General features: G+C 33.5%; 4 protein-coding genes across 4 annotated transcripts; 2 read left to right on the top strand and 2 right to left on the bottom strand.

Moving 5' to 3' along the window:
• The first annotated feature begins 860 nt into the window (after positions 1-860).
• On the top strand, positions 861-5,337 carry LOC120626244. Its single transcript, XM_039893657.1, has 3 exons — positions 861-1,002; positions 2,955-3,056; positions 3,814-5,337. The coding sequence occupies exons 1-3, from the start codon at positions 948-950 to the stop codon at positions 5,040-5,042; spliced, it is 1,386 nt and encodes a 461-aa protein (XP_039749591.1). The 5' UTR covers positions 861-947; the 3' UTR covers positions 5,043-5,337.
• Positions 5,338-5,683: 346 nt separating this feature from the next.
• LOC120626245 (signal recognition particle 19 kDa protein) lies at positions 5,684-8,313 on the bottom strand. Its single transcript, XM_039893658.1, has 4 exons — positions 7,986-8,313; positions 7,623-7,800; positions 6,993-7,132; positions 5,684-5,802 (listed from the first exon to the last, which is right to left on the bottom strand). Exons 1-4 carry the CDS (start codon positions 8,039-8,041, stop codon positions 5,730-5,732), a joined length of 447 nt encoding a protein of 148 aa, XP_039749592.1. The 5' UTR covers positions 8,042-8,313; the 3' UTR covers positions 5,684-5,729.
• A 3,263-nt stretch (positions 8,314-11,576) lies between these two features.
• On the top strand, positions 11,577-12,955 carry LOC120626596 (tRNA (guanine-N(7)-)-methyltransferase non-catalytic subunit wuho). The gene has a single exon (XM_039894153.1). It carries the CDS (start codon positions 11,797-11,799, stop codon positions 12,910-12,912), a length of 1,116 nt encoding a protein of 371 aa, XP_039750087.1. The 5' UTR covers positions 11,577-11,796; the 3' UTR covers positions 12,913-12,955.
• A 626-nt stretch (positions 12,956-13,581) lies between these two features.
• LOC120626216 (mitotic checkpoint serine/threonine-protein kinase BUB1 beta-like) lies at positions 13,582-25,820 on the bottom strand. Its single transcript, XM_039893617.1, has 14 exons — positions 25,436-25,820; positions 24,956-25,160; positions 23,663-23,859; positions 23,025-23,274; positions 21,521-21,695; positions 20,638-20,777; positions 19,555-20,071; positions 18,788-18,981; positions 18,310-18,608; positions 15,716-17,717; positions 15,384-15,631; positions 14,982-15,078; positions 14,452-14,621; positions 13,582-14,073 (listed from the first exon to the last, which is right to left on the bottom strand). Exons 1-14 carry the CDS (start codon positions 25,561-25,563, stop codon positions 13,899-13,901), a joined length of 4,797 nt encoding a protein of 1,598 aa, XP_039749551.1. The 5' UTR covers positions 25,564-25,820; the 3' UTR covers positions 13,582-13,898.
• Positions 25,821-27,463: the final 1,643 nt, after the last annotated feature.

Genomic DNA, 27,463 nt, shown 5'->3' with positions numbered 1-27,463 from the left:
CTATCCACGCGAGACCAAATAATATTGTCATTAATGACTTTCATTTAATTTGAGATATTTACGTTGAATTTTAGCCACTTAACTTAATCTGTTTTAATCCATACAATTAAATAAAATTGAATATCCAGGCGTATCTCATGATTTTTTTTTTGTTGATTGCCCCTGCCTCTTTCTAACTCCTTCAATTATTTCTGAGATCTTTCGATCTTAAGCAACTTAACATTAGCTGTTGTCGGCTCCTAGAAGATCTAAGCGCAATATTGAAGTCTAAATATCTCCCAAGTGATTAATCCTGGACTGCTCGTTATTCTTTCTTGCATTTACTAATACTGATACTCCAGCATGCAGGATCTTGTGGTTACAACAAACAAGTACCCAAACAAACAACCAGACATATTTTCGCATTGTAATATAGACGCCAAAGTGAGTTATTTGGTTGTTTCCTTTATTCAAATCGACTTTAAACAATCGACAATATACCGATCTTTTTTTAAATTTACTTACCTAAACTATACGGGAACCATTGTTGTAAGATTTAATAAGAAACCTTTATTAGGTACCTTCATAGTGATTGTACGCATGGCTTATCAGCTAAACCGATCTTGACGAAAGTTTGCATATAGATTATTTTCATCATGCAGTCAGGCATACATTCAAGACCAAACGATTCCCGTGGGATTTCTTAAAATAAAATTAAACGCGGATGAAGTCACGGGCTACATATATATGGTATAATATGGTATATTTAAATAACATTCCTACCTACTTAGAAAAACGCGTTTTCTCAGGTTTCGATTAAATGAAAACGTGCTAAAATTTGCTTCGTAAGACATTTACATGAAGGCTATCAAAACATTGCATTTAATCGTAACAGAATCGTTTTAATTAACAAAAGGAACTTCCTAGTGATAGTTAATAATTATATTTGCACGTAAAAATGATTGAAAATGGAAATACGACATTTTTACATTTATATTTTTAGTTTTGTTCTAATAAAAACATGTAAGTAATACTTAGGTATTCTCTAATTTTTAATTGTTTGATTAAATCTAACTAGTTCTGCCTGTGATTTCACCCGCATAATACGCTATGGACATACTATTTGAGTCTGTCCATAACATTTTATGCCTACTGCATCCCTTAATAGGTATCTACTATTGCACGCCTCATAAGCGAAGCGTTGAGGTGGGTATTACTGTCAGTTTACGCACACCGAGTAATTCTCCAACTTAAAATGTCACTTTTTTATTGCTTTTATAAGTGAATATAAATAGACAAATGTTGAGAAAAAACACTATTTTTAACACTCATATTTTTAAATCTCTTTTTATTCTTTATAAAAAACTAGCGTACCCAGCCCGCTTCGCCGAGCTAGATTTTGCTTTATTTTATTTAAACAATAAACTTACATCAATAAATTTTTAATTAAGTCTCATAATATATTAAATCATTTATTTCTTTTCGTATTCATTCTCTTCTCGAGCGGGTGAAGATCATTCATTATCTACACCCATGTACACCCAACAATAGAATATCATCATGGTAAATAAAAGCTGTATTTGACAGTTCAAAAATAAGAGGGCTCCGATCGTCACCAAACTTTACAGGATTACTCGCCAAGTCAATCCGGAGATTCCCTAAAAGTTTCATTGAAATCGGTCCAGCCGTTTCGGAGCCTATACGGAACACACCCACACACTTTCTCTTTTATATATATAGATTGTTTAAAAAAGTCCTGTCTTGGACGTCCGTGTGTCTGTATGTGCGGATCCCGTATCTTGTGGTCACGATAATCGAGTTGTTTTTTTTATAGGCTTCAGTATTTTGAGGAATAGAAGCCTATTACTTTTCACGGTATAATTAGATGTAGTTTAATTATTATTTACAAATAATCTCAATTTTATTGTAATGAATGAGATTTTCCAACTATTTATATTATAAATTCGAATGTTGCTTGAAGGACAACTATGTTAGTTTACATTCGAATTTATAATATTATTAGTAGGTTTTTAGAATAAAAAGTACTTGATTAAACTTTGTTTAAGTACTGAAAACCGTAAATAATACACAATCATCATCATCATCATGATCATCATGTGAACCAATTTACGACGTTATTTGGTAGGGCGTTCCAATTTAGTTTTGTGCTGCTTAATAATATTGTTACAGTCCACTTTCTTTTCAAACTTTGTTGTATTTTTATATACATAAATATGTTTTTTATATATGTATTGATTATGCACCGTCGTATCTTAATAACAGAAGTGTGCTACAGATCTATCACATTAGAATAATGATTTTTAAATAGACGGGACGGGATAAAAAGATGAATCCCTGCGGTCTACAAACGATCTGTATGCAAAATAACGTCGGGCCGTTTCTCTAAATTATATTGTCTGCCAAATTATGCCTAGTAGTGGTATCCATATAAAAATTAAGTTTCTTTAGTTAGCTATACGACATTTCTTGATGGGTGAAAGTTCTTGCTTATTGGATCATTTTTGCAGGTTTTATTACCTTACGCTAATAAACGTTCAAATAAGAGATTTATTAACATAAACACGATTTAGATGATTTACAGCGGCATTCCTACCAAGTTCGTTCTACCTCTGTTCACATAATAATTTTTTTACGAGTCGCAAATCTAGGTATTTTCTTAGCAGACAATAGAGTATACAAAAGTTCAGGGACATCAACGTTACCACTTACGAGCTTTTGTAAAAAAGTCATATCAGCAATGCAACGTCAGTCAACGAGGGAAAGCATGAGGAAGTGTCTTAGCTTTGCCTGGTATTCCGAACGATAAGGACAAGTAAGGTTGCGATAAGCTAAGCCTTATAAAACCTGTGCTGGACTTTCTCTATCCTTGCAATACGAATTTGGTCCTGAGGATTCTAAATGCGTACCTACTCGAAATTATCAATGTTTTAAATTTTCTTTGTTTCTAATCATAGATCTCGAAGCCAAACCTGTTTCACTAAACGACATCATAGCGGCAGAAGAGCAAGCCGCTCTTTCTACTACCAGCAAATCAGCAAAACGCAAAACTTTAACAGGTAGGAACTTAGGCACTCCTAGTTACTTCACTTTCTTCTTGGAATATTATATTACTATATTAACAGATCTAAATTAACAGATCCAAGAGGTTTCCCTTTTCACACTGGGAAAGCATGGCACTATTTTTAAACATGTCAGTTATTTAAAGATTAAGAAAAGACTGAAATCCTACTTTTTAAGTCACCTATGATAATTTTTATACACAACATGTTAAACTGGCAATAATGTTCTGTAGTACCTTAGTACCTAGACTTAATTCTCTGTTAGAATATATTACAAACCTGGTTGGTTTTCTGATGGTATCTATAAGTTTTTTTTTGTAAACTCTTAATGTAGATATATAAATAAAATTAATGTACAACATTATTGGCACCATTATCATAGTAATATTTGACCCGCACCAAATCGTAAAAAGACCATAGAATTAGGAGATCTCTTATTTCCAGTACCTGGAACTTATGCACATACATACTTCTGATAAGAATATTAGAAACGAGAAATTGACATATTTGGGTGTGTTGTTAACTCAATCACATATTAACGGTTGCACGGATGTAAATGAATTGGTAAACTTATAAACCTACATAACCGGGAAAATATTTCATTCCCGCAGGATAACTGAGGTTAAGATGCCCTGTGAATTATATTCTTAATCGTTATGTTAAAAGTACTATTCACTTACCTGTTATTATTTTCAATGTTTTTTTAAAGCACTATTATACAACCTAATATTAATAATGGGTTATATTTTCGCAGGTACTCATATACAAACTCAAACAAAGAAAAGCTCACCATTGAAATTCCGACAAACTTTTCAAATTGAATCACCGTCGCTACCGAAGAAATTTAAAACATCCCAAAAATCGCGGTATAAACGAAAATATTTGACGAAAAAAAGAGAAATTAATGACAATGACGGAATTATACAGAAATACATTCCCTTGCTTAAAAATCTTAGGCTGCTTGTTGATAACATTCTTGCTTCAGGGTCAAGCGAAACCTACGAGCCACGAGAAAAAAAGTTTAAAAGAAATCATTCTACTGTCAATGAAAGAGCCAGTGTTGCATGCACCTGTGAACGTAAATCCGATTCAGATTCCACATCGCGTCCGCAGGAAAAGACAATTAAAACTACCACGGCTCTTACCACTGAGATCCCGAACGAGATTGTCACCGCTACCATTGCTACCACCACGCCGGCCTTTACTTCTATCAATGATAACGTCCGCCGTATCGGATGGAATAAGAACGTACCCGTACTATCTACAAGAAATTCCACTAGCGTTTGGAGAAACGATAGTGGATTCGGTCAGAGACGCAGCTCCTCATTTAACGGAAGCATTGAAGGATATATCCCCAGGAATAATGGAAATAATGAATGTGATACCAGAGACGAAACGTGGCCCCATACAGAAAATTATGAAGAATATACCAACAGTTATCCACGAAACGATGCAGGTCGCGATGGATCCAGTGAGCGAGTACACGGATTCGGAATCGAGTCCCGAGATACAGAGCTTAATAGAGGAACCAGCAAAATTGAAGAATCCGCGTTACCGGGAAATAAAACCTTTGAAGACGATACAAGATACCTACTTGAACACAAAAGAGAAATGGAATACAAAATTAGAAGAGACGAAACAGAAAGCTCAATATCTATACCAGAACTTGCTTCAAGATTACGAGGATTTGACTCCCAAGAAAAGGTCACGGCAATTCGAACAACCGAAACTAATAAAGAAGCCTTCATACAAAATAGCACCAGCGATAAACAATTCCCTTACAGAAATGGCCCATTTACCGCAGAAAATCAAGAAGTTCGTACAGCACATAAAGCAATAGGACCAAAACACATTTTGCCAAATTCAACATATCCAGTGGGTAAAGTTGTTATGATTTTTGATGGATACAGTGTTGCAAAAGATGTTAACGGCGATAACAAACTGACTGAAAAAGCTATCCACATCCATAAATCAGGTTCATAAGTCTCAATTATGTTAGTTTAAGATCTAGTAGTTACCTAGTAGTACTCAAACCATTCTAGGTATTGTAAATTATAAATATGAAGGTATTTTGAGTTGATTGGTTTACGTCCATAAGGTTCTCAATTGATATCGATATCGATTGTAGTAAATGCTCAATGTAAAATGCGATCTAAGGTACTCATGGCATGAGAACAATTCACAAGAAATAAACAAATTATTTTATTTATTTACGAGCTACTTTTTATACAAACATATCAAAAGTCGATCGTAAATAAATAAACCATACGAACATCTCTTCAGCTTTATTTAAAGTATAAATTTAGAAAATACCAAGTTGCAATCATACACCCGACCCGACCGTAGTACAAGATTTGCACGATTGCAATCGAGGAGTCGTTATCGACTTTGGAAATATTTGTATACAGTGTTTGATGTGTGAAAACGGCTCGTAGATTGCGAGTGAGCAAATCTTGTACAGGCTACTGATAGTAAAATATTAATTAATTTATTAATACTACATTATATTTTTTGAATAATGGTTTATTAATAATAATATTTGTCAATATCAACGCATTAATCTTTAATTCTGAAGTTATAACACCTCACTTTGCTCAGGATTTTATAAAAAAAAAAGAAACATGTTAACAATAAGAATGTATTACATGTAAATTTATAATAATAATCCATTTATCTGCGACCTTTCTTTCCCTTTGCTTTGTTAGTTCCTTGTTGAACAGATTGAGGTTGTTGATCAGCAGGTCTAAAACAATTACATTTGATTAGTATGTAATCTTACAAAATAGTAGCAGGCACTAATAAATCTTTTTTCTGATGGCACACTAAGTTTCATTAAATATCATGTCATTTTAAACTTTAAAAATTATTAAAATTTTGAATGTCTATCTGAATTCCAATTATTAATTCAGAAAGCCCAGAATTAAATACATTTTCAGTATTCTGCACACTCATTCTGACTTTTTCTGATTATAAATTTCTCAGACCCATCTGTAAGAATGACACTGTGATATAATATGAGAATCCCGGTTTGAAAAGATTATGATTTCATAATGCATGTATTCCCATACATTTGAACAGAGCAGCTCACACACATTGGAATTATTTATTATAAAGAGCAAAAGCATCGTGATTAGTAATAAATCCTCTCCCATAAAGACGTTTGCCTGTGAAGGGAAGGACAACACTACTGATTCATGTGAGTTTTAAGATAAGGATGCTTGTTGCCTTCAAAGAACTAAAAATAGGTTTACTTAAAAATAATGTAATTTTTTCCAGAGCATGTGTGCTTCAAATAGGGACAAGATTTCAGCTGTCATTTCTATTGGGACAGCCAGACAGACTTCTAATAATAGAGGTCTACTACAACTATATCCTGATTTTTTAGCTTAAAATTGCATTTATTTTGATTAATAATTTTAGTGTGCAATCAGAAAAAAAGTATTTGTTCCTATATTTTGTAAGATTTAGCAGACATTCCAGCACAGCTAACAAAGCCGGAATTTGTAATTACCCTGTGGAGAAAATGTCTAGTTGTTGCTGTGCTGTTCTACATATGTGAAAAAACTCATAAGAATGTTGAGGACATTTTTGTGTTTTCTTTCTGATACAACAGTTTTTTTGTGGTAGCATAGTCCACATGACTTCTGCAAGTCTTTCATGAGGAAGCAATTCAGAAGTAGGCTGCTTTGCTTTTTTAATTTGACTCAATTTATCATTCATATTATTTGCATATTTATTTGCATGTAGTTATGTATATCTTAATATATATAAATCTCCTGTCACGATGTTTGTCCGCGATGGACTCCTAAACTACCTAACCGATTTTAATTTAAATTGGCACACCGTGAGCAGTCTGGTCCAACTTAAGAGATAGGATAGCTTATGTCTTTAATTATAAAATTCAAAATTCATTCATTCATTCATTTTTTTTACCTGTTTTGACGAGTTTTCAGCTTAGGAATAGATTCAACAATGAACTTCATGACAGATTCTCTTGTTGGATATTCCTCCTTGATAGGCTTTCCATCATCATTCTTTATCTCAACACGAATCCGACCTCTATATAACATTTCCTGCGATAAGAACATTATAAATAAATAAAATAATTTATAGTGTACAAATTTTCCTACTTTGTGAGAAACATGAATTTAAAGTGAATAACTTTATTCTAGGAGATTCCCATTGCTATAATATTTTAGTTAGCTCTGTGACAACACACAAGCAAGGAAGCATATTTTGATTTTGCATTTAAAGATGTTTATAGCTTGTGTTTAATAGGTGATGTAGGTGTAAACATTCTACTGATATCCAATGCAAAAAATTCAAGAAATCCCATAAATACATTGATGAATTCTCAAACATTACACTCCTTCTTTAGTCAGTAGTGCAAGAGAAGGTACTTTTATACATTTATAAACAATTTCTTCTTTAATCAATGTCTCAGGCCCCACTGAGACATTCATAAAGGACAAAATGTACATTATAATGCTAATTGTGGGAAAAGATGGTTTTTTTTCCTAAAGGTAATTTACAAATGATTGTAATACTATTTAATTTCAATACCTTACTCCTCTCACGTGGATAAAGTTTATTTTCAACTCCAATACGTAATCCAGTAGAAAATAAAACATCTCTTATTTCTTGGTGAGTAGGATTTTCTATACATATGTCTTTAGGTAGACGTCGGCCTTGAGCCAAAGTCTTCTTATTGTTCAGATAGGCTGGATATATGCAAATCCATCTAAAATTAAATCACTATTTTTATTATATATATTCCTAGTAGTACTTCATAATAAATAAAGTAATTTGCACAGTGGAATTCTAAGGCGTCATGAGTCAGTTTATCAATTCTTAGAGTACGAAAAAAATTAAATATTGAAGAAATAGCAAGATGCGTTAACGTTCATAATTATACCACTAATTTACCTTTCAACATCACTATGCTTCTTATCTGGGCTCCAAGATGTAATCACTGCTGTCATTGTACTAGGGAAATTAGTTTTTGTAGTAAAGAAAGATACAGTCGGTGTTTTAAACTTTGGTGTCCGACAGAACCAAAAATCTACAATACCATGACTTTTGGATACAGCTTAATTTTTTAGAACATAAATAGCAATATATTGTCTTGTCAATTGTCATAAAGAAAATGGAGTCCAATCTTCAGACCCCCAAGCCTGAAAATACCTAATTTAAATGTTACTTTATTAAATTAAAAATATTCTGTAAGTACCTACCTTAGGTAAGTAGGTTTATTTAAATGTCAATTGTCAAATACGTAATTTCCTATTTTGACGTGTAATTTGTTTATTTTTTTATTTTAATCAGGCAAAGTCCGGTTACCATACAGCCTTTCCGTGATATTATTACCTGTGCAAAGAGAAATGCTACAGGTTATAACCCAATCAATTCCAAATTCCAAACGTATAATTTGCTAAGGTTACTGTTATTAATTAGGTTTATCATATACCTATACTCAGCGGGTCCTCTTAATGGAGGAGAACGTAGTTAGGTCAGATAATTAAATCTCCAGCTAGCGGACTTATATGAAACTAATTACTGTGGGTTGAAGGCAGTGAGATTACAATTAATCGTATCAATGTTTCAAGGCATGCTATAGACACGTTATAGGTATGAGAATACAAACATAAAATGTATCATACCTACACATACTTAAAATATTCCGCGGGCTAAATGTTTCCTAAAAGCTTATTTTGAAAGGTAGGTGAGTAAAATACTGTTTTTTTAACAAAAGAAATGAAATTTGGAGCGAATTATTTGACCTAACCTAAAAATCTCCTCCGCTGTCGGGTCCCGTAGAGTACAGACGCATAGGTTTATTTAGGACTTGATTGAGTAATAACTTAAATTACCAAATAAAAACGTTGGTTGGGTTTCTGATTTCTTGTGAATAAGAAATTTTTGTTACCCTTTCACTCTGCGCACCGCTGCGCCGCGCCGCATGCGCCGTATGGAGGGTAGAGGTAAGGAGAGTCATCTGTGTATATGAAAAAGTGTCGTCAAAATGTATTAAATTAGGATGGCGCCACATTTGCATCAGGGTAACTCTTAAAAGAAGCGCCAAATATAAATATTGTTACAGTAGGCTTGAAAAATAAACAAGGAAGTATGGAGATACAAGGAAGTAAGGTTATATTTACCACAATATTTTGTACAACGTAAGTTGTTGAAATTCTCAATAATTAACTACTTTAGTCGATAATAACATTAAATTTTTTAACTCGGCATACTTCAATTCATCTACGATTGCTACATTCATACCATACCCTGTGCATCCACCAGCGCCATTGTAGAGTATTTTTGAACTGTTATTTAGCGCAACAACTGGACACTTTTTCAACTTTTCTCCCATATAAGATGACTCTCCTTACCTCTACCCTCCATAATGCGCCGTACCCATCCGTTTTAGATATGAAAAACCTTATAATTATATTTCAAAAGTTTTATAAATATTTAACTTTCTAAAACGCTATTCGTACCACTTTAAAGAAGTGCAATATAACAACATTATTTTTTGGTCCCTTGGACATATAATATCAGCCCATATTCCTGTTTACTTTTTATTACATCTTTTATTAAATATGCTATATGTTGTAGGTTTATCTTTAATAGCTGCTCAAACTGAGTTGCAAATTAATCAACTCGACTAAGAAATGCTGATAAGTACGTATATATTCGACGACACCAAATAAAAAGGGGTCTGTGGCGATTGGTGTTCATCCGTATTTAACATCTATTAATAAATGGTTTATTTGTCTGTTTATCTGAGGCTCATAGCTCACCAATTTATTTAAATTGAATGTTGGAATATTTTTTTTTTATTTTAGCACTGGATTAAAATCTCTTACAGTAGATACAGAGTAACTTATTACCAGTCCAGCGTAGTTTAATAGAGGAAGGTGCATTTAGATGCACGTATAACGTTTAGTATAACGGAGATTAGGTAGGTCAATGGCTAAGATGACTTTGGATTATGTCAAATAAGTACGTTGATTTTTGGTCCGGTCAACTTGACTTTACGAGGTCAATGTTACTTATTTACCATTGTTCTTTTCACTGCTTCTAGAAGAATCTTAGATTCAGTATTTTAGATTAATCAGTTGCTAATTTTGCTATTCCTGTGTTTTTTCTTATTTTCTTAGTTTTAGTAATCAGAGTGCTAATTTGCTAAAAATGAAAGGAATAGCAACCGACATGACGTATTGTATAGATTGGAACAGAAAATTTGGAACGTAGCATTCAGAACATTGGAGTTTATAAACCCCTGAACTCTGCTTAACGTCCAATATGTCCTTACCGTTATGAATAGCTCTCAGTTGGTTATTTGTTCTAAAAGCCACATGAACGCCATGTGATCCAAGTATCCTTGCTACACGCTCTTATAGATCCGAAGTAAGTCATACTAGTCTACTAACTAAGACTAAGACTACTCGTATCTTATAAATCCAGCAATGAGCCTCTGTTGCTTCTTATTAATTATGTTATCAACCAAACCTGAATTGTAACCATTTACATGTGCCATGTGATAATTGATAATATCATTAACACATGGCACGGTACGGTCAATAAATAAACTTAAATCACGTGAATCCCTCCGTGAAAAATTTAAAGAAATAGTTATACTTACGGTAGTCTCACAATATATTATTTGTAAGACAAAACATTACTCTTAATAAACGAAACAACCGTCTTACTCGAAATGGACATAAGTTAGCGATATCTTTTGCGAAAGCTGAAGAAGTAATTTGTGGGATTAAGTATAGGTATGCTTTTATAATATGATTCCCAAGGTAATTTTGGACCCAACAATGTGTTAAAATATGATTGATGAATTTTTTAGCGACAAGGAGCAGGCTCCGCTCTCATCTCTCACAAAATAGTAAATTTAAATCATTGTAAACTGTAAAATTATGTTGAAAACGAGCAATCTGCTGCGTTTCTTGCCGGCACTTCTCGGAGGAATCTGCCTTCCGAACCGGTGGTAGAGTCACTACAAACCGACTGACTCGACGTTTGAAAAGTGTTTATAAACTTAATTCTGAATTTTTATTTTGGTCTATTAAAATAAATACATACAAATACCTCTTTTTTTTGGTTAAACCATATTTAAACTTATAACATCAATGTTCCAACAAATGATTGTTCTTAGTATTCAAAATTAATCTGTATAAAGCTACAGGCCTAAAAAATCTAGAATCTGGAGCTGTAAAACAAGTTAAAAACATTTTAAGTCTATGTTGCTATCCTGATCTTAAATACTTTTCTTTGCTTGTTAAAATCATTGAAACCTAATGACTTCTTGCTTTTTACTTACTTGAACGCGTTAATCTCAGATACTACTGGTCGGATTTAAAAAAATATTTCAGTGTAGGATAGCACGTGGGAAGTATGAAACAAAAACAAAAAATTCCAATCGGTTTATAAATGACAGAGTTCTGAGCTAACAAACATGAAAAAAAACTAAAATATTAAACAGAATTGAGAACCTCCTTTTTCGTAAGTCGGTTAATTTAAGTCCGTTAAAAACCCTAACCTAACCTGAACTGAGACCTAACCTAAAAGCTTTGGCAGTTGACATTTCTTTGTCAGACGACTGTTACTTGTCAACATTTTTAGGTTAGTTTAAACTTGTGACATGAGTTGTGGAAGTTTCTTGGTTTCTAAGTCAAAATTAAATGAAATAAATGTTTAACTTATTAAAATTTAAGTAACTTCAGCTATGTCGCTCATGGCCATAAGTAAAAACAACGTATTTGTATGCAAGGGAAGCTACGTAGATTGTTACGATTATTCAAAACACACTATTTTACAACTTACATCTGAAACACCAGGTGAAGATGAAACAATTACTGATATCGTTATATCTTTTAACGAAAAACTTTTAGCGGTATTATTACCCAAAACAGTAATGATATATGAGTTACCGAGTTTAAACAACATTAAAAAAATTGCTTTACCAAGAAGTGCTAGTAAAATAAGATTTGAAGAAAAGAACTCGAAAATATTTGTAGCTGATAAAACTGGTGATGTCTTATACTTTGAATTGAATGAGGATGGTGGATCAAAGCTATTAGGTCATTTAAGTCTCTTGTTAAATGTCTTGCAAACCAATGATGGAAAATACATTATCACCTCAGATAGAGATGAAAAGATTAAAGTATCTTGCTATCCAAATACATACAATATTCAAACATATTGTTTGGGTCATAAAGAATTTGTTAATCATATAGAACTAGTACCAGGCACCAATGGTTACTTGTCAAGCACTTCAGGCGATGGAACTGTTAAATTCTGGAACTATATTGATGGTACTATTTTATACACTATCGACACATACATGGACCTAAAAAATAATGATGGAATAAAACAAGAATTCAGTAGATTAATGGATGAAGAAGGAATTGAAATAAATAGTTTACCAGTAGTAGGTTACACAATTACTAAATATAATGAATACTCCAGCCTTATAGCAGTTTCTATTCATTCTTATATGAAGGTATTAGTGTATCAAATAAGCATTATAAATGATCAGTTTACTCACAGATTTGTAAAAGATATCACTGTTAACAATTTTCCAACTGCTATTAAATTTTATAATTTGACATTATTTGTATATGATAGTATAAATTCAGTAATAAATGAATACCAAGTTGGTACTAATAATGACAATATTTTATTAAATTTGAGCAGAGTAAATAAAGTTTTTGAAAATATGGGAGTCGAATTAGGTTCTCATGATCACAACTCAATCAAACTATTATTTAAAAGGAAGTTTGATAATGTTCAAGAATATCGAGAAAGAAAAAAACAGAGACTGGAAAAGTTTGCAATTTGATTGAGCTGATTATCTAAGTGTTAATTAAACTTTTAACTAAATATTACTGCTTTTAATTTTTTTATTCCTTTTCAGGATAATATGAACAAAAATAAAACATTTTTTGTATTAATTTCCATAAGGCCATAGAAATCAGCTTTATGGTTGAATGAAACTATTGAGTTCACTGACCTCTATGATTATATCCCAAAACTTGCATGTATTATTGTTGGGTACATCTGTAGCTATAGTAGTTTCTTTATCTTAGATTTAATGCATCAAATCAGTTTCTATGCTGCATTGTTCTGGCATGTTTTACATGAGAGTTCATTAACTGCATTGATCAAGAGTGTTAAACTAGTTTATTTTCTTATGTGCCTTAGAGAGAATGTCCATGGCACACCCTCACTAACAATGATAATAAATAGTGTGGTGAGATCACAATAAATAACTGAACTCGCAATAATGAATCCTGCCTGAATCTTGCATTGAAGCAGTATAGTGGATCTAAGATACTTTACTCCTATGAAAAACCTTTATAGAAAGTATTAGGAGACATGGTTTGGAAGTTGTTGACATTGACCATTTGCTAACAGTAAAATAGTTCTTAATCTTGCAGGGAATCAGAAATGCAGAACTAAATAAAATTCATCATTAACCAAGTAATTATTTATTTTAATTACAGTTTAAACGAGAAAAAAAAATGTAGTGCAAGTCTTATAAGTTTTACAAAAATAAATGAAACCTAAGTGTTGTTTCAACATTAAGCTAACAAAGAATCTAAGCCATGTTTTACTAACAAAAAGCTAAATTACATATCACATTTTTAATTAAACACAACAAGATAACCTTCAAAGTGTAGAATCTGATATTCAATAGGTTCTTTTAAGAGCTGTTGAACTTGGTAAATGACTACTGAAATTCATCAAACTTAAGTATTATATTAATACAAACATTTTTTACAGTCAATACATCTAAATGCAATAAATACAGCTAGGCTTTTTAATTTACCTAGATTTAAGCACATTTGCAAAGTTACGGAGCTGTGAACTTAGACTATCCATTTGATTCAAGACACTGTCAACTTCAGATTTTAAATCCAAAAGATCAGGTAAGTTGTTACAATCGGGCACATTCAGAAGAGTGGTAAATATTTTGTCCCATAAGGTATTTTTCATGTACCTGTAAATTAACGTTAACACAGTTAGTACTGAGTTTTATGTACTTAAATGAAAACAAATTTTGTAGAGCAGTAGTTCATCATAGTTTAAATATATATTTTTCAAACTGGCAAATTTTAGTATTCTTTTCTGTCTGTACTTTAAAATATACGCGAATATCTTCAGAACCACAAAAGAATATTCATTAAAAATGTATGTTTAAAAAAAAACGTAATTGACATGAAAACATTTTTGGAATTATACTTTGTAGTACTGAAGGCTAAAAGACATTGTGCTCTTTATGTTTTACTGACTAATAAACTATAAATCCTAGCCAAGTCAGTTTATTAATGTGTATACGAAATAAAATGTATAGAAATTTATTAAAATTAAAACTTACCTTGGAAATTTTTTATCTATACTCCATTGTCCTAGACGGTTAGCTACCTTCATGTAGTTGCCCATCAAGATAACGTAAATTGTACCAGCAAGACAGTACAAATCCGTCTGGTATGTCCAAGGTTTTCCTTCCTTCATTTCTGTACAAGTGAAACCTTCTGTAGCAATTAGCTATAAAAAAAGAGTAAGTATGTTGTTATTGTTTATTTATCATTTTGTAATATTATCTTTTAGGTATCATACTTATATGTAAAGGTCGAGGTTCGGCTTTTAAACAGAGCTACGCTTTGCATTGGATGCAAGGAAAACATCCTATAAAGTGCCACCCTACACCAATTAACCTCAGACATAGATATTAAGCCATAAGGCTTTGCAGTCATGTGTCTTTAATTACACCGGCAACCACACCCTGTAGATAGGAATAAAGCAATGTTGCTTAGCGGCAGAAATAATTACTTCTACTGACGAGTTTTGAAACAAAAAGTTCTACTACTTAATAATATTTCTCTGTATGTAAGTAAAAATACATACTTCTCTAAAAGTAGTTCCTTCAGGAAACAAGGACATATCTATTGCACATCCTAAATCAATCAATTGCAAGGATGGTGTTCTCCATTCCTGAGTGGGACTGAAAAATAGAAAAAGAAAATTAGTGGAACAGGATTTATGTGAACATATATTTTTTACTATGACTTTGAATAACCTTGTCAGGCTCAGATGAGGAGCTACTATTATCAAAAATGTAGGCGATTTTTATAAACACCAAAGTAACACGGAACAGTTTACGGGGTAGTTTCGTCTTACAAGTTTTGTATAGTTTTCATCATTTTTTTTTCATATATTAAAAGCCAGCTCCCCAGGCGACATAAAAATTAAAAAAAAATTATATTCCGTAGGGCTGTAGTTTATTTAAAACAGTGAAAGTATACATACATCTTCATCAATAAAAAGTTGTCTGGCTTGATGTCAGCATGAATGATCTGCGCTTTATGCAAGTAATGAACTATTGAGAGCATTTCTGAGGTCAATAAAATTACTATAAATTCGTTTATGCATTTTGAAGTGGCCACTTTAACTTTGTTTGCGACATCCAATAAAGATCCATATTTTGAATATTCCGATACAAATAAACTTGCATTGTCTCCTAAGAAGGCTGTTGTTATGTCCATGTAACCTGGAAGCTAAATATCAAACTTGTTAATATTACATATTCAGAAATTGAATTTTAAGAAGTATGTAGTATGATAAAATATATTCAAGTTTACCATGAATGGATCCTTAATTCTAGCTTTTATTTCCTGACAAATATAGAACTCCCATGGTCTGCTTGGTTTTTGATATTTTACAGCCACCGCCTTATTACTATTTAAATCCAAAGATAAGAATACTGCTCCGTAATTTCCTTTACCAAGCTGCTTTTCTATGGAAAATTTAGAATGCCCTACATGCATAACAGAAGCTGTTTGTATTTTTGGGATTGATCTCACTTCCATGTAGCCATCCTCATGAGTTTTGTTAGGAAATTTGACATATTCTAATAATGAAGCTAATATCTTTTTATTAAATGGGTCAATCACTTTTGGGAATTCAATATCAGCTGGTCTAGGTATGTCACTGGTTTCTATCACAGAAATTGAGCGCGAGCATTTAAAATTGCTCTCCATTGAGTTTTCACTATCTACGTCCATTCCGTAGCCGTCAGACTGAAAGTCCGATTGACGCGAGTAAATTGATGAGATCCTACTGTCTTTGCTGACTGAATCCCTGCTGTCTTCAGATTGGATCTCAGCTCGATGATCGAAGTCCAACTGTCTTTTCGAAATATCCTTGTGTTTTTCAACAGAATGAGATATTTTAGCAGATTGAATAGGTGTAGCGGTCTGCGCCGTCATACCATCTTTACTATCAGTATCGGACAGGCCAGATGAAGGTGGAACTTGTGCTTGTTCTGGGCTTGACACATACAAATTTTTATGCATTTTCTGAGATATGCTTGGACTATTTGTAAATTTAGGTGTATTTGCGTTGTCTTTGGGTTCATTTCTGTTGGATATGAAGTTCAAAAATTGATTTGAAAATCCAATATCTGGAGATTTCTGACTAACTTTTACATTTGGTTGTTCGTGCCTTACAGTTCTTAGTACAGAGCTATTAGGACTCTTATGTAATGCTGAATTTTTAGACTGAGCATTGGTACTGTTATTTGCAGTTTCACTTCTATCTTGACTCTTCATAGATATATCTGGAGTCTCTTGTTTAACTTGAGAATCTGAATACGTATTTTGTACCATATTAGTGTCTTGTACCGAATTGCGGTAATTATTTTGAGTAGGTTGTGGACTTTGGTAAACTTGAAATGGTTGATTATTAGGCATTCCATATGGTGATTGACAGTTTTCTGTACCTTTAGGAGGCTGTCTATAAGAACTTTGAACTGTGTTATAATTTGCACTTTCCGAATGCTGGTTTGCATTTGAATACATATTTGGGTTATTATATTGATTTTGAGTGTTATAACTTGGTTGCCCATATGCTGCATTTGGAGCAGACACTTGACAGGGTCTCTGGTAATACATTGAGTTTGAATACTGTGGTTGGTGAGGTGGACTTTGAAAGACTGCATTCGATTGATGTTGCTGTTGATTAGGGTAGACATGTCGATCGGCACTAGGGTAGTGGAACTCTTGCCGATTGTAATTCGGTTGAGGACTCATCATAGGGTGGGCAGGGCTGGCTACAGGTGAATGCTGGTAAACCATTTGGTTTGAATAGGTGGGACTTTGAAACCCCACTGGGACTGATGGGTTCATATCATGAGTGTTTTGTATACCAGGATGTTGGGGACTATGATAAGGGTTCGGGTTTGGACTTCCAAAACCTTGAGCTTGTTGTTGGTTCATTAAATGGTTGTTAGGATAGGATTGTTGATAACTGTAACCTTGTTGGTAGTGAGGATGTATTGATCTCTGAGGTGAATAACCGCTATAGTTTTGAGGAACAGGTTTTTGATATTGATGGTCATGAGATTGATAAGGCGCTGAAGACGCAGGAATTCCCCCTTTAGTTTCAAGTTGATCACGCTTCTGCTGATAATTTCTTGCAAACTGGCCATTGGGAAGTCTCGATTGAGTAGAAATAGAATTTCTTTTAGGTGCTGCGTTCTGTACATTAGGATCATTTTGATTATTATACATAGATTCATAATTAGTTGTATACCCTGTAAAATTCGTTCTTGTTGATTGTCCTGAAGAGCTAGATCCCGATTTACTGAAATTAAGAATACATTAGTAATTTAACAATTTATTATTCAGCATTATAATTATAAAATTAATTTTGAATTTTTGAATTTTATCAAAAAAATATAGACAATGTTTATTTTATTTTACACACTTATTGTACAAATTACTATTATATATTATATACTCGTATTAAATATTATAATTTTGAATAAATGTAATAAGTAAAGTACTTTGCAGCTTAAGTAGCCTTACTATACATAGATATTTTTAGATCGATTTTATGCACCAAAAAACTCCCATATCCTTGTCTCCCGTCTTTAACCTAACTATGCATCCATCAGATGAGTATATTATTTCTGGGAATTAGTTTTGATGTTTTAAATTTGTATTCTATACACTATGATATCTGAATATTGGCAAAAACTGTGAGGACACATATTTAGTGGGCAGAACAGGCTTCAGAATCTTAAAGGTTTTACCCATGTTAAACTTAAATTTAACAAATATAGAAATTCAATGCCAGTAATTTTTATCCATCACTGAGGTTAGCTGACAGAACTCTACATTCATCTGCATAGAACCTTGTGGTCTCAAAATACTCAGAATTTGTGTAAGTTTACCTGTTATACTCTCGAGTCGCTTCCATTATTACAGATAGCCCTGCGCCTTGATTGTCCACAGTGGCGTGTTGATCTGTCATCTGTCTGACACATTCATCTCTTTTGTTCACTGCGTGATCAGGTTGTTCTATTACACTTTCATCTATAGCAAACTTTGGTACAGTCGCATATTTACTCGATTGATCAATACAAGAAGTAGGTTTTTTAAATTGTGACATGTTGGGGGTACTAGCATCTTTAATGTTGAAATTAAACACTTGTGTGCAGGAGGGCTCCTCATAATAGGCAGTCTTATTAACCTGAAAATAATCAGATTTAATCCTAAACTACTTTTAAAACAAAAATCCATCTCCAAAAGGGTGCAATTTGGATTTTGAAGATTCAATATGTCCTATTTTTAAGCTTTTAAAATATGTATCAAAATTATTTTTTGGACTAATTTAAGTCCATTTGTAATAATTACTTTTGGCGAAATTACCTGCTGCGTGGGTACTGCGGCAGGGGCAGTAAATTTGATTGCATTCTCTTTATCTTCGGGAAAACTTCTAACATCAACAACTTCATAATTTTTCTTAACGTTGATGGCCATAGTCATAGATCGATCTTCGTGTATGTCAAATTTGGGCACTTCAAATTGTTGAACAGCCGTCGGCTGCACCATAGACGGCTCCGCTGCAAAGATAAAATTGTAAGTATTTTTTTCAATGCAAAGGATTAATTTTATAGCAAAACATCAAAATGTTGCAAATTTTAAAGGCTGTTAATTTGTCCCTTTTATGCGCCACAAATGCGTTGCAACGTTCTTATAAGTGATGAAGTACGAAATATTCCTTGCCACGGCAATGTATATGAGTAACTTTTGTAATAGTTGTATTCTGTAGGTAGTGTATTCGATTTTTGGAATAAGTATACAACTATCACTGTCAAATTATGTGTTTTTTACGAATAATGAATGCATTTTATTTTTTACTAATTGGCAAATTAATCTTCTAGCAGTAATAATGACTGAATCGGGCATCTGGACAGCGCAAATAAACATTGCTTGACTGTATTCAGTGATTTTGATTTTGACTTTTAAGTGTCCAGACGTCATAATGTTTTGAATAAGTATGTTGCATATATGGGACTCACTCTTCATTAGTTTACTACTATTGTCTTTACTACTCATGCAATTTTAAATTAATGGAATAAAATATTGATTATTTAATTTAAAGGTTACTAAGATTAAGGTTTAGTAAGATTTACCATTATCATTAAATATGTTTCTCAGCTCCCATCGAGCTTCTTTAGTGTTCACAGTAACAGAATCCCCAAGGAGGTTACTCATTAAACTTCTATTAAACTCTTCCATCAAATTGTTTTTTGCATAGCCGTTATCAGCATAGTTATTAGTTTGCGGTGCAATTTGATTTTCTTTGTCAATAATAACACTTCTTTCGTTTTCGTCGTTTTTCTTAATACTAACTTCTTTTGAATCTAGATTCACTAACAGTTTGGGTTCACCAGGAGAATGCATATTTGTAACTTTAGTTACATTATGCAGGGTAGGCATTGTTAATGGCATGAGTTGTGCCATGTGGTCATGTTCTGTATCTAAAGCGCAGTTAGCCAATGTTTCTAGTGCACTACACTGTGCCAGGGTCTCATTAATACTTTTAAACGTTTCCTTTATTTCATTGTTGTCTGTCTTAATCTCCTTTTCTACATTAAATCTTCTAGCTCTGATCTCTTCTAAACTGTACTCTTTGTCATTGACATATACCTAAAATTAAGCAAAATTAAAACAACGTAAACAGTTTATTTCAGCCTACCCAATGACAAATCAAGTAATTCAAAAACACGACAAAAACGACACCACATCGGATGTTATGGGAAATACTGACTAAACTTTTTTCTTTGTTCGTTAGGTATAATCTTGGTAAAAATCGCTATGTTGCGATAAGACCACTAAATAGTAATCTCTTGGTCTATGTTTATATCACTAAAACTAATTTTATTTGGTGTACAATAAACGTTTATTCATTCATTCACAAAATCTTGACTTAGTTTTTTATGTGTTAGGTCGAATCACGTAAACATTGTATGACATGTAAGTTTAAAAATCTATTATTGGCATAAAAAAGGTGCAAACATGTTACCATCAAAGAGCTCACAGAAATAGCTAGAGAGAGCAACATGAAGAAAGCATTCAATTATCATTTAGAAAACAACATACAATACTCTTTCTAAAGTCATAACAGTGTACATAAATCTATATATTTCTCAATATGTTCTTACCAGGGTAAAGATATAGGTTAAACATAATACTTATTTCTATTACATAAATACCTGGTTTTTATTATAACAAGTTATTTTCGTCGGGTCGGCCGGGTCAGGTACACATAGAGGCACATTAAACGTCAAATCGTCCAGGCAATAAGGCAAATGGTGTCCAGAGAGTTTCAATTCATCATGGTCATCCTCATATGCTAAAAACAGGTGGTAGCAATTAAGCCTCGATATAAAACAACATGTAAACATATAGGTAGGTCTGTATTGTAGTCAGGAATAAGAACATAAGGGGGCGACCATTATTTACGTGACGCGTTTAGGCGGTCGAGCAGAATCTCACCAAATCGCACGTGGGGAAGAGGGGGGCAGGTATCACGGATTTTTTTTTCTCAACAAACTGTGTAAAATTGCCAGAAAATTGTTCGTAAATAAATAAGAAATTTTCTTAACTACATTAATTTTAAGAAAATATAATTAATACTCTCACTCTAAAATGAATCAGTGGAATTGCACTTATATCATACATACAATAGTTACTAAAATAAATAAAATCCTTTTATTTAATAAACCCAACACAATCAAACAAATTCAGATTAAATGTTAGCGTTTTGAATCTCACGTGCGTTTAAGGTTAGGGCGCGAGCAAAATCTCATATTTCAGGTATATATTCCAGGTTGGGAAAAGGGGAATCGAAAATTCCCAAAATAACCATAGTTCCGGTGGCACCTATTAATTATGAATGCTGAACTTTAGCCCAGCAAAGAATGGGATCCAACAAAGAAGGGATCCAACAAAGAATGGGATTTATTTCCTTTTTCATAGATTATCAATTATATATAGGTTGATATGAGTTGGTAATTACTCATCACGCTTTACACTAAATAGCAATGAAAAGATTAATAATTCACCATGGTAATCCAAAAATATGTTTTTACTCACGCGTAAAAGGCAACGGCTGGTGTGGTACAACATTAGAATGTACCATCTTAGTTTTTGGATTTGTCCAGATACCAACTTCTCTCTGATTTTCAATGTTACTGCATGCTTGCACTAATGAAGCAGGACCTGGATCTTCTGTGACGGGGACGGTTCCTCTTGAAGTTGAAGGGGCATCCTATGGACGGAAAAGAACAATATCAAGGATTTTTGTAGTACATAGATTAAGTACTAAAGTGATTATTATAGAGTATGGGCGTATAAAAATTAATCCAACAAAGTGTGGAATCCAACAAAAACTCGCAATACTTAACACTGGGGCTTACAATAAATAAACACATATATATTAATATGATACACGTCAGCCTGGTCTATCAAGTAAAAAAATAAAAATCCAAAGTATATGGTTAAATACCTACATATATGTTTCGATTCCCTACGTACGGTAGCGGTGATAGCCCAGTGGAGAGGATATCGACTTCACTTTCGGGAGGCCGAGTTCGAATCTCAGCACGCACCTCTAACTCTTTTAAGTTATCACTTGCTTCAACAGTGAAGGAAATCATCGTGAAAAAACCTGCATGCCTGAGAATTCTCCATAATGTTCTCAAAGGTGTGTGGAGTCCACCAATCCGCACGGGGACAGCGTGGCGTACAACAGCTTTAACCCCATATACTCATGTGGGAGGAGACCCGTCCCCTTTAGTGGGCCGGTAATGGGTTAATATGACGATACTACGTACAACGGAATTTTCCTGCCAACTAAGTACAGGGACAAACCCAGGAGGAAAAATTATTTTTGTCAAATAACAAGTATAATATTCCTTTAAATTTGGACAGGATAACTACACCCCATTTTTTCTTACAATTCTTATTATGTAAACAATTTTTCAATTACTTTTTAGTGTAAAGATTGTATTGAAAATAAAGATTTTAAACTAAGATTTTCGTGGTTAATCAACATTTCTTAAATATAGTTTAACGGGTACATACCACAATAATATTTTTGGATTTGTCGATATTTCGACCCAGTTGCATGGATTGTGGTCACGTACACAATATCGACAAATCTATATAACCGTTGAACTATATTTAAGAAAAGTATTGAAAAGATTGCTTGCATAATAAGACAAGTTAGATAAAAAAAGAGTATAAGTATGTTGGTAAACATATCGGTTTATGTATCATTGTACCAATGAAACGAAAAAGGGAGCAAAGGAGAGGGAGATTGAGAGCATAAAGTCACCATGTTGTTTCAAGTGTTTTAGTAAACTAACCTGGAATGCAATAACCATTTTTCTACAAAAATTGTCCTAGTTTTCCAAAATATTTACATGAACTCTATTTCATTTCACAGAAATATTTACATTACAGACTGATATTATATCAGTATTTAATTACTTGGGAGTAACTTGTAATTAAATTATCATAAATACATCTTAAAAAAACAGCAGGTCAACCTTAGAATAAAGTTGATACCACGGTCATTACAAGTAGCTGTACTCACCTCATATACATTAACCATGATATTAGAATTAGGAAGTCTATTATCAATAGCTTGTTGTCTCACAACACCAGGAACAATATGTTTAATGCTGTCACCTACTCTTTGTACTGGTACATTGGCTATATTCCGCCTTTTAAAAGATTTCAAGGATGTTAAAGCCGACCTAGTCTCAGCCAAAGCTGAGGCCGCCTTCCTCTTTGTAGGGGAATCATCATGTAACATCCTTTGAGCAAAAAATAGTTGGAAGTTCCTGAAATCTCATTTTTATTAAAAATTTCATAATGATTAAATTTTTATGACCGCAAAATATAGAAATTAAAGGATTAGTAAATCTGTATCAATTATATTCTATTACAAGTTAGTCATGTCCTGCAATCAGACCTGGAGATAAGGGATGATGCAGTCTAAGATGGTAACGGTCTAGCACGTTAGGGACAATGGCAGTTATATTAAACCCATATCCTGTAGAAACTGATTGTGGAATCAGTTTCTACAGGACATGTTACGGGAACACTAAAATGCATGGCCACACATATTTTTTGGTAATTATAACAACAAATATAGGTGTAAAGTTAGCTGAGTATGTACTCTGATACACAGCTTTTTATAATTTTGATGATGACTAAATGATTACTTACATGTGTGCTTGTTCAAGTTCATCTAATGGTTGTGCTTTAGCCTGAAGACCCAACATATATACTTGATTGGCCTTCTTATAATCTCCAGACTCCTCACAGTAGCAGGCCCAAGCTCGGTAAAACTCTGAGCATTCTACACCAATCCCAGTATTATATAACCTTTGATATATTTCAAGTGGATTTGAGAGACAATCAACCTTAAAAAAATTTAGATGTTCACTTACTATGAATATTATGTATTAACAAATATTAATCTAAATTTGATGAGGGCTTCCTTCTAGACCAGGACATGCGTGGAGCCCTTAGGAGCCCATCACAACAAACAACCAGACCCATTTTAACAATGCTAAGTGTTTGTGCCAAAGGAGCACACATTAAATCACCTTTCTATCTTTTTTTTTTATAAATTAATATACTACGACAATACACACATCACCATCTAGCCCCAAAGTAAGCGTAGCTTGTGTTATGGGTACTATGATTACTGATGAATATTTTTACGAATAATATACATAAAATAATTATAATATACAGATAAACACCCACACTGAAAAACATTCATATTCATCACACAAACATTTTCCAGTTGTAGTTTCCACTTAAAGATTATTTCATTTTATAGGTATTATTTCTCCTTAATAAATCTATCAAAAATAACTTTTTATTTGTAAAAACTGAAGAAATTAGGAAATTTTCCGAACAGATTGCAAAACCTTGAATTTTTTGCACATTTTTTCTACCACTAGATGGATTTCTATGTTCAGGTTTCAGGTTTATTCAAGTTCAGAGTTCTTCAACCCCAGTCACAATTTATTCAAATAATTTAGGAAACAGTCCTTAGAGTAAAAGTGGAGAACAACCCCTGTATGTTTGTTTACCCATACCAACTTTTTTACCCAATACAACTTTACAATGAAGTGAGATCAGCTGTTTAATACAAGATCTTCTATGAGAAGTGTATCATTAGTAACCCTACAATACTCCAGTAGTGAAATATAATTTCACTCAATGACTTTTATTCTGAATTGTTTATCTTCCTCTCATAGAGCATACATAATAATTGATTATTATTCTCATACCACATTGTGCTGGTATATGACATAGATTTAACATCCCACAATATACACATTCATCAGTTTTATGGCACTTTAAAAAATGGCTCTAATCATGAAAAAGCAAAACACAATTTTAACTTTAGCATTTTTCATTACACAGAATTTTCACTATTAACCAAAATTTATATAGAGTAAATCTAAGTTGTATTAGTAAATCAAGAATATCTTTGTCACTTACATACTTTATCCACAGTTTAACAAGTCTCCTGTCTTGAAAATATCTTTCATCTTTTTCAAACAACTGCAAACAGTCTTTTATTAATTTATCAATGTTACCTTCATGCCCATGTTTTGGAAATGACTGTTCAACCCATTGGATGTAATTAAACCAAGGATCTAAAGGATCAGGTCCTTGATATAGTCTTATAGCTGTTTCATGTTCCCTGCAAAAGTAAGAATGTTTCAGTAATCTTCTATCTCCAAGAAAAATCCACTACAAATAACACGCTTTAGTGCTCCCTTATGCAATCTCAACGCCAACGCCAAATTTGACGCCTTTAAAATGACAAAAAAAACATAAGAACATGAGAAACCTTTCCACTGATCAATCATTATAATTTAATCCTACAGGGGAAAATTTAACCGAAATTTCGTAAACTATAATTTTAATTTAGCAGAATTAAAGCGCTATAATTCATTATAATTAGAGTAAACTCACTCTTTTTGCAACTGAAGCTGTCTCTGGGCATCAACATCTGACTGAGCTTGCAGTGCAGTACCAAGCTGCACGAGATTTCTACCACCTCTCAGAGGCTGAATATTCTCCTTACTGACATCAATATCCATCTTATCACTTGATCACAAGCAAAATATCAGAACATTACAATTAAAAACACAAAATAGAGTCAAAAATACGTGATCGTAAAACCTAAGATAGACAGGATGGATTTTACCACGACACATTAATCAGACACAATAATAAAGAGCCTATCAACTTTGAAAATAATGTAACATTCCTCAATGTTCTTCATCAGAACATACTATGTAATTGCCGCCGATAGTATTCCCAAAAAATCATATTTGATAAAACTGAAACACAAATCCTAAATCCACTATCCATCAAAGTGACAAAAATACCAAGGAGAACTATGTCTATGGTATAAATTCAAATTTTTAGAATTATGGCCGTTATAATGCTAAGGTGATGCTTAGGCTGCTTATAAAATATAAGACGTAATATTATTCCAACCAATAAATTTATCAAACAATATTAATTACGTTGCATGCTAAATCTTAGAATGTAATGTAATTCACAAGAATATTGTTTGAACCACAATAACTATTTTAAAAGCGCAGCGGTTCTTTAGCAAGAGATTACGTGTTCATATCCCCTGTGCTTAAGTTAGGGCTTAGGATGATTAAGAAGTTCGAACTTCTCAAAGGCGGGCGCCTTAGTTAGATACACGACAGGACGGATTACGATAAAGATTTGTAGGTAACTTCCATTATCCCATTTTCTAAGCTTCACTATTTTGCCGATTTGCGTTATCCAATCAAATACTTTTTAATTTGAATATTTGATACAAAATTGGATAGAAGCAGGTGTTAATTTGCTATGATCCTCGATCACAAGACAAATCCGCCCGGTGCAACTGTTTACTACGCCACACAACGCAGTGTGGTGACGGCAGATCAGAATACAGTAGGAACCACCTCCTCTACCCCGGGTGTCGTTCAAGCCATCAATCGCAGAATATATATAGAATATAAAAATAAATAAATAAAAGATATATATCGGCATCGTTCTCAGTGCTTCTACTACCATTTACTGTGATCACCAAGCCGTCTTCCTAGCGTAGAGATTATGGGCAAATTCTCTCGGTAGGAGAGGCCTATAGTCCAGCTACTGCTGGACTATAGGACTATTACAGGCGATTGATGAACGCCATTCCATACTGATCTTCAAAATATCCGTTCTTTTCTTACATTATGTGTCGACTTCACAACTAGTAATTATGAAGTCATGTTCAATGTTCAGTTCATGTTCAATGTTCATGACATTGTGTTGGTGGATATTTTAATATAAATACAGGTCAGATTTTCGATAAACTTTAAAGCAAACTATCCTTCCGTCACAAGGTAACCTTGTATAAACGTGCACGTCCCATCATGACATACGCCAGTATCGTATTCGTCTATCGCCCTCACAGCTCTTACAAGAGCTTTAAAATCCTAAAGAACACAAAACAAACAAAAGCATGGCCATACAAGCCCGTGGTTCGCGCGCAACGTAGATCTCAACCGAGACCTCTATCTTCCCACCATGGCAACCAACCAAGTACATGAAAAAACTATCAAAGACCTACTTTGTCAGTCTGTGTGTTTGAGTCGAGTGGTCGAGGCGTCCACTTACACTCCCGACCCCAACGTCGATCACACGCAGGGACTACCGAAACACGTCTTTGACGACCCAGACTGTCAAATAACTACCGACAAAGACGAGGACCCCGATTTCTGAAGTCATCCGGACCACTTTATTCAAAAAGTCCACCAAGTCAGATTAATGTCGAACTGGGCCGAGATCAGAGTCCTCGAAGGAGGGACCCTCGGGTCGACGTCCCCCACCTCCCCTCGATGTGGTCGAGCCCTGGGTCTCTTCTCAAGTTGAGTTTCCGGCCCCTGTCCTCCGGTGGTGCTGTAGCAACCCCTCAGGTTGTTATCGGCAAGTGTCTTTCCGAAAAAGACT

Source organism: Pararge aegeria, chromosome 9 (assembly GCF_905163445.1).
Source record: "Pararge aegeria chromosome 9, ilParAegt1.1, whole genome shotgun sequence".
In the NCBI taxonomy this organism is placed as follows: domain Eukaryota; kingdom Metazoa; phylum Arthropoda; class Insecta; order Lepidoptera; family Nymphalidae; genus Pararge; species Pararge aegeria.
This window is presented reverse-complemented; position numbering and strand designations above follow the sequence as displayed.

Bases quoted from the DNA above. Each gene is read 5' to 3' on its own strand.
- LOC120626244 (XM_039893657.1), top strand. From the start codon at position 948: ATGGAAATACGACATTTTTACATTTATATTTTTAGTTTTGTTCTAATA. The intron at 1,003-2,954 runs GTAAGTAATACT...TTCTAATCATAG, and splicing joins TTTTGTTCTAATAAAAACAT to ATCTCGAAGCCAAACCTGTT. The intron at 3,057-3,813 runs GTAGGAACTTAG...ATATTTTCGCAG, and splicing joins AAAACGCAAAACTTTAACAG to GTACTCATATACAAACTCAA.
- LOC120626245 (XM_039893658.1), bottom strand. From the start codon at position 8,041: ATGACAGCAGTGATTACATCTTGGAGCCCAGATAAGAAGCATAGTGAT. The intron at 7,801-7,985 runs GTAAATTAGTGG...ATTTAATTTTAG, and splicing joins AAGCATAGTGATGTTGAAAG to ATGGATTTGCATATATCCAG. The intron at 5,803-6,992 runs GTAAAAAAAATG...TAATTGTTTTAG, and splicing joins CTGAAAACTCGTCAAAACAG to ACCTGCTGATCAACAACCTC.
- LOC120626596 (XM_039894153.1), top strand. From the start codon at position 11,797: ATGTCGCTCATGGCCATAAGTAAAAACAACGTATTTGTATGCAAGGGA.
- LOC120626216 (XM_039893617.1), bottom strand. From the start codon at position 25,563: ATGGATATTGATGTCAGTAAGGAGAATATTCAGCCTCTGAGAGGTGGT. The intron at 25,161-25,435 runs GTGAGTTTACTC...TTACTTTTGCAG, and splicing joins CAGCTTCAGTTGCAAAAAGA to GGAACATGAAACAGCTATAA. The intron at 21,696-23,024 runs GTGAGTACAGCT...TTCCGTCCATAG, and splicing joins TCATGGTTAATGTATATGAG to GATGCCCCTTCAACTTCAAG.